The sequence below is a fragment of the Pleuronectes platessa genome, chromosome 18, assembly GCF_947347685.1.
Source record: "Pleuronectes platessa chromosome 18, fPlePla1.1, whole genome shotgun sequence".
NCBI lineage: Eukaryota > Metazoa > Chordata > Actinopteri > Pleuronectiformes > Pleuronectidae > Pleuronectes > Pleuronectes platessa.
This window is the reverse complement of record NC_070643.1, coordinates 11,633,530-11,645,851: the sequence shown is the minus strand read 5'-3', so window position 1 is coordinate 11,645,851 and position 12,322 is coordinate 11,633,530. Positions and strand designations below refer to the sequence as shown.

The 12,322-nt window shown below is 41.5% G+C and overlaps 1 protein-coding gene across 1 annotated transcript in view; it reads left to right on the top strand.

Annotated features, from left to right (window-relative positions):
• vps50 (VPS50 EARP/GARPII complex subunit) overlaps nt 1–12,322 on the top strand; it is a 98,193-nt gene that overhangs the window by 7,756 nt on the left and 78,115 nt on the right. The window contains exons 3-5 of the mRNA XM_053446939.1: nt 2,031–2,153; nt 2,976–3,047; nt 11,185–11,238. Coding sequence (XP_053302914.1) covers nt 2,031–2,153; nt 2,976–3,047; nt 11,185–11,238 — 249 coding nt within the window. The remainder of the gene's footprint in view (nt 1–2,030; nt 2,154–2,975; nt 3,048–11,184; nt 11,239–12,322) is intronic.

The following is a 12,322-nucleotide window of genomic DNA, read 5'->3' as shown; positions in this document are numbered from 1 at the left end:
ATAGTGGCTGGGAGAATATTTGTGCCCAGGCAGGTGTGTAACAAGGTTTTTTTGATCAGCGCCTGCTATCGTATGACGTCAGTAAGATGAAGCGTGGAGATGAAAGATTTCTATATGTGTGTTTGGATACATATAGGGATGCATCCAGGGATGTATAGATTGCATTCATCCGTATCTATCCCGGTTCCTAAGCTTATGGTATATTTTTAGGTCCATTATGATTCAGTATGCCGAAACCTCAATGTATTGATCCCACAGAAGTTAGATTCAGCAACTTGAATAAAGCATTTTCAGTGAGAGCGCAGACTAAGGCCACTGAGCATAGAATTTTTATTTTATTTTATATGAAATATAGTATGAAGCTATATTTTTGGGGTATTTATTCATACTGGCTATGCGTTTTCAAGCTATGACACAGGTTCTTGATCTGTGCAAAACTTTGCTCCAAACTGAAATCTCTCAACAACTATTGGCTGGATTGATATGGAAATTTTGTGTGACTCAAGACGAGGGGGGAAATATTTGCGATCCCCATTTCCCGAGGCGCTGAGGTCAAATTATGTATTTGTCCAACACTTAAGTTTTTGACTACAAAACTGCAAAACTAAGGATATTTCCTTTTCCTAGCTTTTCAACTTGAGCCCCGACTGCACTTTCTGCTAATTCTAATAAGAAAAGATTTGCATGCTGATTTGCTTAGCTAAGATAGAGAACGAGCATGTTAAAGGGCTGATGTTGATGTTTAGTTCAAGTACAACCTCAGAGAGCTGCTAGAATGACTCGAGACTATAAAGAGCTATAGAGTGAGATACTTACTTATGAATCATCATTTTGTGTCATCACCAAGTGGCTCTCACCTTGACGTCAGCCATTGGTTTGTAAACTGAACTGAAGCCTTGAGTTTGGCCTTTTGGTCTGCGTCACCTTGGTGTTTTTGAAACCAGAAGAAACCATATTTCAAGGAGTGGTGCGATGAAGCCTGAGAGATCGAGGACATTGCACATCGACCTGCACCCATTGGCTGTAGCCATCAATCACACGGTATCACTGTACCTATGAACACCGTGCTTCGTCATCTATTCTACAAATGGGACCATCATTTATGAAATTAATATCATAACGCATTGAAATAGTTTTGCAACCAGCAGAGACGCCCTCTACTGTTCATTTTAGAGAACATAGGCTTCAGGCACTTTGTCATTGGCTTCACTTTACAGGCCTGAAGTCTACATCCATTTATTATCACAGTCTATGGTCATCACTGCCAGGCACAGGGTTACATCGAAAAATGATGCAATTTTAACATTGAGGAATCGTTGACATATAATATAAATATCACACTTAAATATAATGTGGGAGGGTAGATTTACTGCCCTATATGCAGCTTTAACCTTGCTCTACTTGAACTTGGTGTTCAGCAGCTGCTCCTTGTTGTATGCTTCTAACACAGTCAACACTTTCTTAATCACCTGTGACTGTATAGCTGCGCTCATTAATGCAGCCAGGAGGGGATGTGGATTTATAACCTTTTATCTAAAAGACTCATTCCAGCAGAAAAGCTTGATGGATGCACAGCATGTTAATCAATGAGGCTGTAATTTTTCTCAGAGAAGCTTTGAAGGGGGAATCCCGGTTGGAATTATTTTGGTCATTCCTTTTTTTTTCTTTTCTCTGAAAGCTGCGTGTTATCTCCCATGAAACGAGCTGCAATCTTCTCCCCAAACCCCCACGATTAATGCTTTCTCCTTCACTTCTTTCCCACTGCACCTTCCCGCTCTCCTTTGCTCTTAAACTGCTCTGTACCCCCTGGGTACTCTCTTTGTTATTGTTCTTTCCCCCACATCCTTTTTTCTACGTTATCTCTCTTTCTCTGTTTTTATGTATTTTTGTTTGTTGTTTTCATTTGCTGGGAAGTGATGTAATTCTCTGTTTTGGCACATTTTCTCTTTGCGTCTCAGCCTGTGTGGAACTTTCTAAGGTGCACACCTGAGGAACCTTTTTTAATTCTCTTCTGTTGCCCCCTCTTTCAGGAGGAGCTGCGGGAGATGAGGGAACAGGCCATCGACCCCCAGGCGGAGCAGGAGATCATCAACAGTGTTGAGGAGGTCTACTTCTCCAACGACTCCTTCGACATGGTGCAGCACGAACTGGAGGTCAGATATTCGCCGTACAACCGAGCGAGCACTTGCGTTATTGACTGAACGAGCACCACTCACCTGTTCAATGATGACTCACTCCCCGGGGTTAACACGCCCGCCCCTCAGAGAAATATTAATGACTCCTGCAAACCCACCACATTTCAGTAATTCTGATAACGACAATATTGCATTCCTAATGTGAATAAACGTGGCTTCCTGTGCTCTGAACCCCATCTGACTGGCAGAGTTAAAGCTCTTTCTCACCTGAGCTGCTGCCTCTTACGCTTCTGCTGAGCCGCATGCACACTGTTGACGTCCGGATTGATGGATTGCATCCGCTCAACAGAAGAAGGGTGTGAAATCTCATTAGATTTATCTTGGTTTTGCTACACCATCTGAAATGAGACTCTCAGTCAAGGGGAAAGTAATTACCTATCATCCTTTGGGCCGTGGATTTGTAATATCTTCTTTTTTCGAGCGGAGTTTGTTTGCTGTTTACTAAATAATAACCTCCACCTTCTCGACTAATGTGACTAAAGATCTAGCTTTGTATTAACTGAGCAAAGAGAAAGAGAAAAGTTAAGATGCCGTCGAAGAATTGCTCTCAAAATAAAGGAAACCCCTGCTGTGGCCCTAAGCACTTTAACTTGGTACTGTCTGACACACACCTAGTAGGGGCTTTTACCATGCTCAGTGGTAGGCATGCAAGTACGAGTGTCTTGCAGACTGTATTTGTGAGTATGTCTGCAGAAGTCCCAGGTGCTTTCATGTGTGTAGGCGGATGCATCATAAACAAAAAAATAAGTTTGTGTGTTTTTTTTGTGTGTGTGATTATAGAAGCTCCCACCTGAGCTGAACCTGCAGGAGCTGGAGGAGCATCGAGACAAGCTGAAGAGACAACAGGCAGCAGTACGTACCTCTCTCTATCCCACAAACACACACACACACCCACACACACAGTGTTATCAGACAGTGTACTTTGACGTCAGTTATGACACATGTAATCAAGAAGTTGTTTTGTCTGAATTTAAACTTTATTTTTGATCTTAGATATAAAAGGATTTGTTAACTGATACAAATTCTTGGTCCACTAGACAGTGTCTCACTGTTTTAATCTTTATGGAGTTGTCATGGAGATTTATCTGCTGACATTGAAGTTGTTATAATTTCATCTGCAACACTTTTCATTTAATTCATTCATGTTCTGCTGCTGTGTTGACACTGTGTGAGAATTACAGGAAGTATTCTAGTTTTTCTTAAGGTGCAGTATTTTATTGCTCATGAGCAATGTAATGTGATTGAAATTCAAAATTCAACCAAAGTGTAAAATGACTCATGTTAGTTTGAAAGCTAAAATAACTAATTAGTAATTCATCAGGAGGAAAGTGTCGAAACTGGATAGAAAAAACTCAAGATCCAAAGTTTGTTTTTGACCGTGGTAACCTCAGTTGATGAAAACAATTTAGCCTCAAGGAGATTTAGCCTCAAACTTACACTGGCTTACGCTATGGACATAACTCCGATGATAATACAGAAAAAGCACTTTCTCATTTGGATAAAAGCTCCGTTTCATTATCTTATAGCAATATAACAGGGGGCGTCCCATTTTCGAGGCAGCCCAAATATCCTGTATGTTGACAACTGTCTTTGATCCACCACAAGCACATAGCACTATGATGATTGTACATGAGGCTCGGCAGTAGCATCAACAGCCCTACGTGATTGTTCTGTGCTGATTTGCAATTTGGCGACTGAGCCTGACCGGCACCCTGCAGCTGAAGTTTTTGCCTTGTCCCTGAACTTTGAAAACAGACTCTTGTTACGTCAGTGAATCAGAATCACAAAATTACTTAACTGATCTACACTAAGAAATTACTTTGCTATAATTGCTCAACACTCAATTAGGAAAGAGGAAGTAATTAAGTAAAAAGTACAAACCAACTCTCAGCTAATGTCCTATCGCTTATGTCAAAGCAGTGTTTCCCCTTAATTTTCTAGAGTGTGGTGGCCCTCCATATTCTAATTGGTCCTGTCTTTCAAATTTTTTTTTTACACTTCTCATAATAACATAAGCAATCTCTCTGGTGTATGTCTCCGTTGCTGCATTATTTCTTTGTGTGCAGGGCCATTTGCAGTGTCCATACATTTATTGTGTGTGTACCTGCAACTGGTGTGCAATGCAATTCTCTCTCTAACCCGAGAACTTGTGGTTCACTCCTTAGTCTGTGTGCCTCTCCCTCAGAATCTGTTGAGCAATATAAACATTTGCAAAAAAGTAAGATGGAATCATAATACAGACAAAAATGGACAGTAATGGTCAATGTGCAAAAGTAAAGTGAATGAAAAGTGAAATTTGGGTCAACAGTGAATTATCAGCAGCTCAGCAGTACAAAACAGATGGAGATGGAGGAATTTTGTAGCTGAATGGCCACAGGAAGGAATGACCTCCTGTGGTGTTCGGCGGAGCACTTAGTCTTCCTGAGTCACGACCTGAACGTGGCCCTCTGGCCAAACAGAACACCGGGGTTGGGAGATGTTGTTCGTGATGAAGAGGAGTTTTGACAACATCCTCCTCTCTGTGATTCTTTTCCTGTGGCCACAGCAGGAGCATTTCCACAGTGGCCATCATTCTGCGGTCAGTCAGGTTCTCGCTGTTTCAAACTGGAGAGGCAGCCTGTCAACAGTTTCTATTTATAGATACCGTCTCTTCCCCCCCCCCCTCTGCCACCTTAATCCACAAAGTCCAGTGCAGATTTTGCCCCACTTACCCATCTTCCTGACAGGCCTCTGTACTTTCACCTACCTGCTTGTCTCCATCGCTCCCCCAGCTCAAGTTTTATATATATATTTGTATTTTGCCACATCTGCCTCCTCCACACCTCCTCTAATCCCTCTTCGTTTTCTATAAATGCTCCTCTTCCTACACATCCCTTCATTTAAATGTTTGGCAGTTTCCCACAGAGCTGTCCGCTGAGTTGAAAAGGAGACCTACAACTTGCGTGAAGCCTAAGAGCACACAAACGTCCTCTCACACATCCCCTCTCTTCGTCTCTCTCTCTCTCTCTCTCTGTCTCTCTCTCTGTCTCTCTCTCTCTCTCTCTCTCTCTCTCTCACTCTCTCTCTCTCTCTCTCTCTCTCTCTCTCTCTTCCTCTTCTTCTCTCTCTGGCTGCCAGCCTGCAGGCACATCGTGGGAATAGCCATTGTAATTGGTCCAGTACGCTGTCAGGCAGAAAATCCCCAGCCATGTTTCTCAGCATGCTTATCAATGCAAACCGGCAATCTTAAATCAATATGAGCAAACCGTCTACCTGTTTGTCTACCTCACTGCCCTGAGGCGTTTGTTTAAAAGCCTTTCTACCTTTCTACTCTCTTATTTCTCTGGTTTCTTGTTGTGCATCTGTGCTGGCGACAGTGGAGGCCGGAGGAAGTATGTTTCTAGATGTCTGTTGGGCCGTCCAGCTGTTCCATTCTCGTGAATGGCATATCTCAGAAACGTTGACGTGGACTAAATGAGGAGCTGGTTAGCTGGTGCAGATCAAAGGTCAAGGTCACGATGACCTCAAAACAGTTTGCTGGCGTTTGAATGGGATATTTCAGGACCACCCTGAGAGATTTTCCTCATACGTGTTTGTCAGAAAACGTTCACTTGAACTCAGAGATGAACAAATTAGATTTTGATGGTCAAAGGTCATTATCACAATGGCCAAAATTCAAAAACACACTCACGACATCATAATGTTTTGTTTTCTGTCCGTTGATTAACACCAGAGCTCTGGAACAGAAATGGAGATTGTATTATTTCCAACTTCACTGGTTGGCAGAGGCTTACAACTGTGGGACACAGATTCTAGACTCGGGTTTTTATCATTTGTGAAATCACACATGAAAAAGGCACATACATTCCATTTTGCATGGGGTTATTTACCAATACACAATGAGATTACACATGCAACAGTTGTACATATATTTATTTATATACACACATATGCAAACATTCGGAGAAATACCAGACACCCCCAAGGCAAAACAAAAGAAAAATAGGATTTGTTTTTTCCACATTCTGTCCAATAGTGTCGCCATCTCATCCATCAGCTGGAAAGGTTCTGAATAATTACCAGGAGCGGGAGACTGTGTCTGGAGACATTAATGAATAATAGCTTTCTGTTTTACAAAGTTCACATTTTCAACAGACACGCTAACTATTTCTTCCATTTCCCCAAGACATGCTAGATGGGTATTTTACATTGCTCAACATTGAGCCATAAACCTGACGTGGAATGAAATGAAAATTACATTTTTTCATTGGTTAAACCTTATTAAGAAAAATCTCAACTGTTGTGAATAAGCAGAACAACCCTGTAACCATAACAGAGTCTGTGTGACTGAGTTTATTTGAACAACTATCAGTTATTTTATTCATCACAGCAACACAAAGTTTGAAATATACTTGTATACAGCACATCTTAAAGCGGTAAACATACAATGATTGTGTACATTTTGTGGGTCACCAAACTGGTGCCAATCTCCTGCGGCTACTAATGGAAGGTCCGTCTCTCCAGATGAGCAATAACACAAACCCGAATCGCACACACGCACACATGCACGCACGCACGCACACACACACACACACGCAGACACCTTCACACACTCACACTACAAATAGTCCCCCGTCTGTGAAACGGAGTGTAGCCCTTTGAAGAGGCGATAATAGTGCTTTCACTTCCTCACCAAGAAGCTGTCTCCTGCCAGATATCATGACACTATTAAATAAGGTATAAAGCAGCACCATGCAGGGGTGTGTGTGGCTGTCTGTGTCCTCGCGGAGGTGTGGATACTTTGGATGAATACATGATCAACGCAGTACTGTACTATATATACTGCATGTACTTATTCCCTTGTTTTCCTCTTTATTTCACAGCTGTGTGGAGGTTTATGTGTGTTTGTGAGCTGTTGCATTCATTAAAGTGATGATTAAATATCCTGCTTCGAGTGATCTGCTGTAGGGTAGCCCAGACTTTCTGTGATATAAGGGAAAGAGAACAACCTTCCTGTTTCTCCGCTGAGTTTAATTGGCATCTCAGACACACGCCTGGCACCGGCTCGTCTCAGGGCTAATTGCCTTTTTTGCACTGAGTCTTCGGCCCGTACGGAATAAAAAAAGTCAGGGTTCAGACACTGACTGGTTGCGTGTGGTTTCCATAATTCCCATATCAACACACAAATGCTAGGATACCTTAATCAATACGAACACACATGCTTGTATATTTCACTTCTGGTTGCATTCATCCGCTGTATCTGTATCTCATGCAACGGCTAAGCAACGGCTATCATTAACATTCAACCCATGAATTCTAATTATACTTTTAACTTAAGACCTTGAAATCTTTAAATCCCCTTTAAAAAGATGAGACCAATAATTTACCAACACATGAGCATAGTATTTTTTTTATCAAGGAAGCTTCTTCAATTGACATTCTATGCATGAACGTAGGATGCAGAGATTCCGGGGGAAGTGATATTAATAACCTGGATGAACATATTCAATTTTTTATGAAACTTGAAAGCTTCGACTATCCCTCCTGCAGCAGTAATGAAGTTTTTTTATTTTTTTATTATTTTTTTTTTTTAAAGTTAGCAGCGCTTACGCAACCTTTGCCTAAGCCTGGCTCGACTGCCAAATTCCTCTCAGGCTGGAGCGACGTCCCACCGTGCAGGGCGAAGTTTAAGGTCGTGTATGTGAGTGAATTCAAACATTAGCAGTCACCTCGTTTTTATGACGAAATGCTTCAAAGCCGGTGCAAAGAGGTGTGTTGAGAAACGGGGGACTGCCCCAAAGCCCCAGGTGGTGCCCAATCTGACAGAATGTGACACCGCCACACCAAACATTTGAAATATTTTTTTCGTTTTCATTTGGTCATGTGAATTTTGTTCTCCTCCATTACAGACCAAATGTCCTTACAAGTGCATTACACTACTGCTTTGGGTTATGTGTAAACCCAGGAAACTTACTGTCGACTTTAATTTGTGTCAGTCCTGAGGTTCTTTAATCAGAACGACTAGCCTCTGTTTTTTTGAGCTGCTTGATACATTTGACTTCTCCAACCCCCAATTAACATGAGCTAATTTAGCTGGGATGACCTCGTACATCTCGGTGAACACTATCATAAAATAGTGAACTTGTTCTTGTTCAGATACATCGATTATAACCCTAATGTATGCAGCGTATCTTTAGTCTTTTTTGCTAATGAGCGAATGCAACGTAGACTGTAAAAACATTTTCCTTCTCTGTCAGCATTGGTTATCGTCTTCCTCCTGATGGTAGTCGGCGTCTGTCTTTTCTGTGACTCCACTCATGTTTGCTCATCTTTTCCCCTCCTTGATGGCACATTTTTCATGTCCCTATACAGAAAAACATGCATTTGTTGTCTTTCTGCCACTAGTTTGACTCCATCTGCCATAGTCAGACTGGCCACCGGGACTCCTCCCATTGGACTCTTCGCTCTGTGGTTCGCTTGAGTATCCTTTAAAGTAAATTTGTTGAGCAGCCCTCAGATGCATCTTTGGGCCACTTTGATTATTCACCAACCTGGGTGGTCTGGGTGAGAAAGTCCAGGGCCTTTTTTTTTGGTCCCAGTTTGTCTCGGCCATCTGCTAGATAAAACATGCACTGTGCTTGGTTTGCAACCCAGTTACTGCAAAAATTTGCCTCTATTTGTGTTTGTGAGGGTGAACTTAGAACAAAGCTGCTTTCCGACATGCACTGAACTCCGGACGTATTACTTATATTTTCCAGAGGGCCTGTAGAGAACTCGGAAAGACAAGATTTGAGAGCTTTCCGAGATAAGGGCCGAATCCAGTGTTAATGTGCTGTTAACAAATGAACCTGTTTTTTCGGCAGCGGGATTTGGACATTTCTGTAGTTCATTTCTGAAAACAGCTCTAGTGACGTTGTTCTTACGGCTCAGGTTGGAGTGTTTCAATACTATTAGCTGGGTTTTCATCCTATGCTAAGACTCTTACACTCCTTGAAAAGTTTATTGTTTTGTGCTAAGATCAGTGGATTTCCATTACGTGGCTCAGTGGGTCAGTCTTTGAATTTCTTTAACGCGACTCCTCATTGTCTTTCTGTTTCTCCACCATTCACTTGTTCAATTTCTTTCACTTCTTCCATGTACTGAATATTTGTTCACTGTGACCATCCTTCTCACGCGTTTGGATTGTAGAAGAAACTCAGGTGCTCACACCCTGTGGAATGAGCAACTTCAACTGAGCTGCATTGGCCATCTGTTCCGGTCTCCAGTTGGCTCCCGTGCATACGCAACACATTTCAAAATGTCATCCCACGCTCTTATTCTGCTACTACGGCAGACAAGGCTGCTGCATAGTAGCAGATATAAACGCCTCCTCACAACTTGGAATAAACTCGTGCTTATCTTAAAACTGCACTTGCTGAATGTGTGTGCCGGTGTGGATAGTTGCACTGTAATAAATATGAAAAGGAAAGTGGGTTGCTCACTGTGTCAGAGAGAGAAAGATGTAACTGGAGTATTTGTCCTTTGTCATGATAATGAGCCGCTCATTGCAAACCAGCTCATTTGTTTGTCGTGAGATATGAAACGGTTGATCTTGAATGTTCATTCATGACTTTGACATTGAAATAAATAGGTTTTTGGGAAAGTGATGGAACACAGGAGTTACAGAAATTAGCTTTATTGAGCCTAAATTAGGATTTTATTTAATTTTACTAGTCAGATCTATGTGTAACACTGAGGACTCTGGACACCTCAAAAGGGGTTTAATAGGAGTGAGTACTGAAAACATGATGACATGATGAAAATGCACTCACAAAAAACAGTCGGACAAATCGCTCACAATCATTTAACCTTTTGGAAACGTGTTGACCTTGGGTGCGACCTTGTTTATAAATGGCCCTTCATTGAGGCTCATTCAATCTCCATTGACCCTAACTGTTCTTCAGCTTTCTCCCTCTCCTCTAAAAGCAGCTGTGGGCAGCATTTGTAGCTGGAGTGGTTGGACTGATCTCATGACTGTGCTTAATACTGTGCTTCATGAGTATGCTTTTTAAATAATTACACTTTGACCTCGGTTGTGAGTCTAGTTGGCTAAAGACAGAAAGGAGAGGAGGGAACTTTGGAAACAACAACAGACAGAAACAAGAGTAAAGCTGTTGAGAAAGAAATGAAAAGAAACTGAGTAAGAGAGAGACACTGTCTAAAGAGTTAAATCAGCGGTTGCTGTTCTTGCTCGATCCTCAATAGCGAGATTAAACTGTCCAACAGTTTTTTGTTGGCTGACATTTGGGAAGAACATCAAAATGTCCTTTCACTCTCTTTGTGTCTCTGGGCCCTGGCCAGAGCTGTTATGAGTTGTCTATCTGCCTGTCCCAGTGTTGTGAATGTGAAACCTCTCGGGACAGCCTTGTGGGGATTTCCTCACATTTGGAGCAAATGTTCATTTGGACTCAAGGACTAACATATTAGACTTTGGTGGTCAAAGGTCAAGGTCACAATGACCTCATGTTTATCCCATTCTTGTGACTGTAACACAGCAGGAACCTCTTGAGGGAATTTCATTACGTCTGACATAAATATTTACTCCGTCTCCAGAATGAACTGGTTTTGAATTGAATTTGCTGCTCAAAGGTCCAAGGTCACTGTGACTTTACAAAACACGCTTTTGTACAAAACTCACATTTTCACACATCTAAAAGGATGGAATGGAAGTGATGACTTTTTCAATGCAAAAGGTCAACTTCCCTGTGACACACAGTGTTCAACAAAGAGCCGTTACTCAGGAACAGAAAGAAAGATTGTGAAACGATTTCACATTTGCTACTGAATTGATGCCATTAATCTTGAGTGGCAACCTTGAAACAGATTTTTACTACATATTTCTTATAAGTCTGGATAAGAGGGATGTAAACTCCACCTTGACTTTCATGCAACTGCACCCTAGCATTTTTTTAATTTGTTATATTCTGCATCCGTGCTCAACTGTCGCTCTCCCTTCTCTTCCTCTCTGTAGGTTTCTAAAAAGGTCGCAGATCTCATTCTGGAGAAACAGCCCTCTTATGTCAAGGTAAGCTTTCAGAGTCAATCCACCATCGGATGATTTTGCGTTTCTGCACTTTACATTGTATTATTGGACATCAGGTTATCTGGTTTGCCCTCAATGTTTCGGTGAAAACTACCAGATGAGGTCGAATTTTCGTAACCATGGCAATAAGAAATTTCACTCCCCCATGTGTCAGAAACTGGGGCAGCAATCTGGTTTTTATTATTCACACCATGAACATGTTCAAACTAATTCAATAAAATCCTTTGATCAGCAAGTGATGCTGCAATGGACCGAAATGAACCAGCGTTTTATTAAGTGAATTAACTTTATATTATATGAGCAAGTATTCAGCAACTTTCTTGTCAGGTCAAAGTTTAAAACATGGGATTCAAGTAGTTTGCTGAACACACGGCCACATGGAAAGGGAAGGAACCTACTCAAGCCGTTTTCAGACATGACCTCCAGGTAAAATCCAGAGAATTGGCTACGGAGTTTATCCGTACTTTGCCTTTCACAATTTTTTTTGTGTCTGTCGCGTTATATTAGCATCATCAGCTGGATCCAGCATTTGTATCTCTAGCCGGATATAAAAGATGTATGTGTACCAATGTGAATGTATTGGTTGTGTGTGTTGTAATTGAGTGAAGTCTTTTGATTTATTTGAATTAGCATTCAGACCTCACGACTGTTGAAGCTTAGCAGAGTGCATCAAATTTTGAATTTAGTCATTAAAGCTTTGATCCTGGCAGACAACCGGCAGCTTTCAACAAATTTGCCATGTTGTGAAACTGCGGTGATATTACTTCAATTGTTCAGGCATCTGAAGGTCAGTCTATGAAGAGTGATTTGATCATTATTTCTATGACCCTCCACTGTGACTTTGCAATTTACAAATGACTTTATTGGATTTCAGGGGCATTTCCATTCACACATCTCAGCCCACATTCAGGTTTCCTCTACATGCGCCTAATGGCGGCAGGAGAGGAGAAAAGCGCTCAGCTTAATCTCTTTAGTTCTATTGTTATATTTTGTTCTAAAGATGTTTCATATCCAGGTCAATTCACATGCCTTTGAGAAAAGTGTATGAATGAGAAACCTTACACAT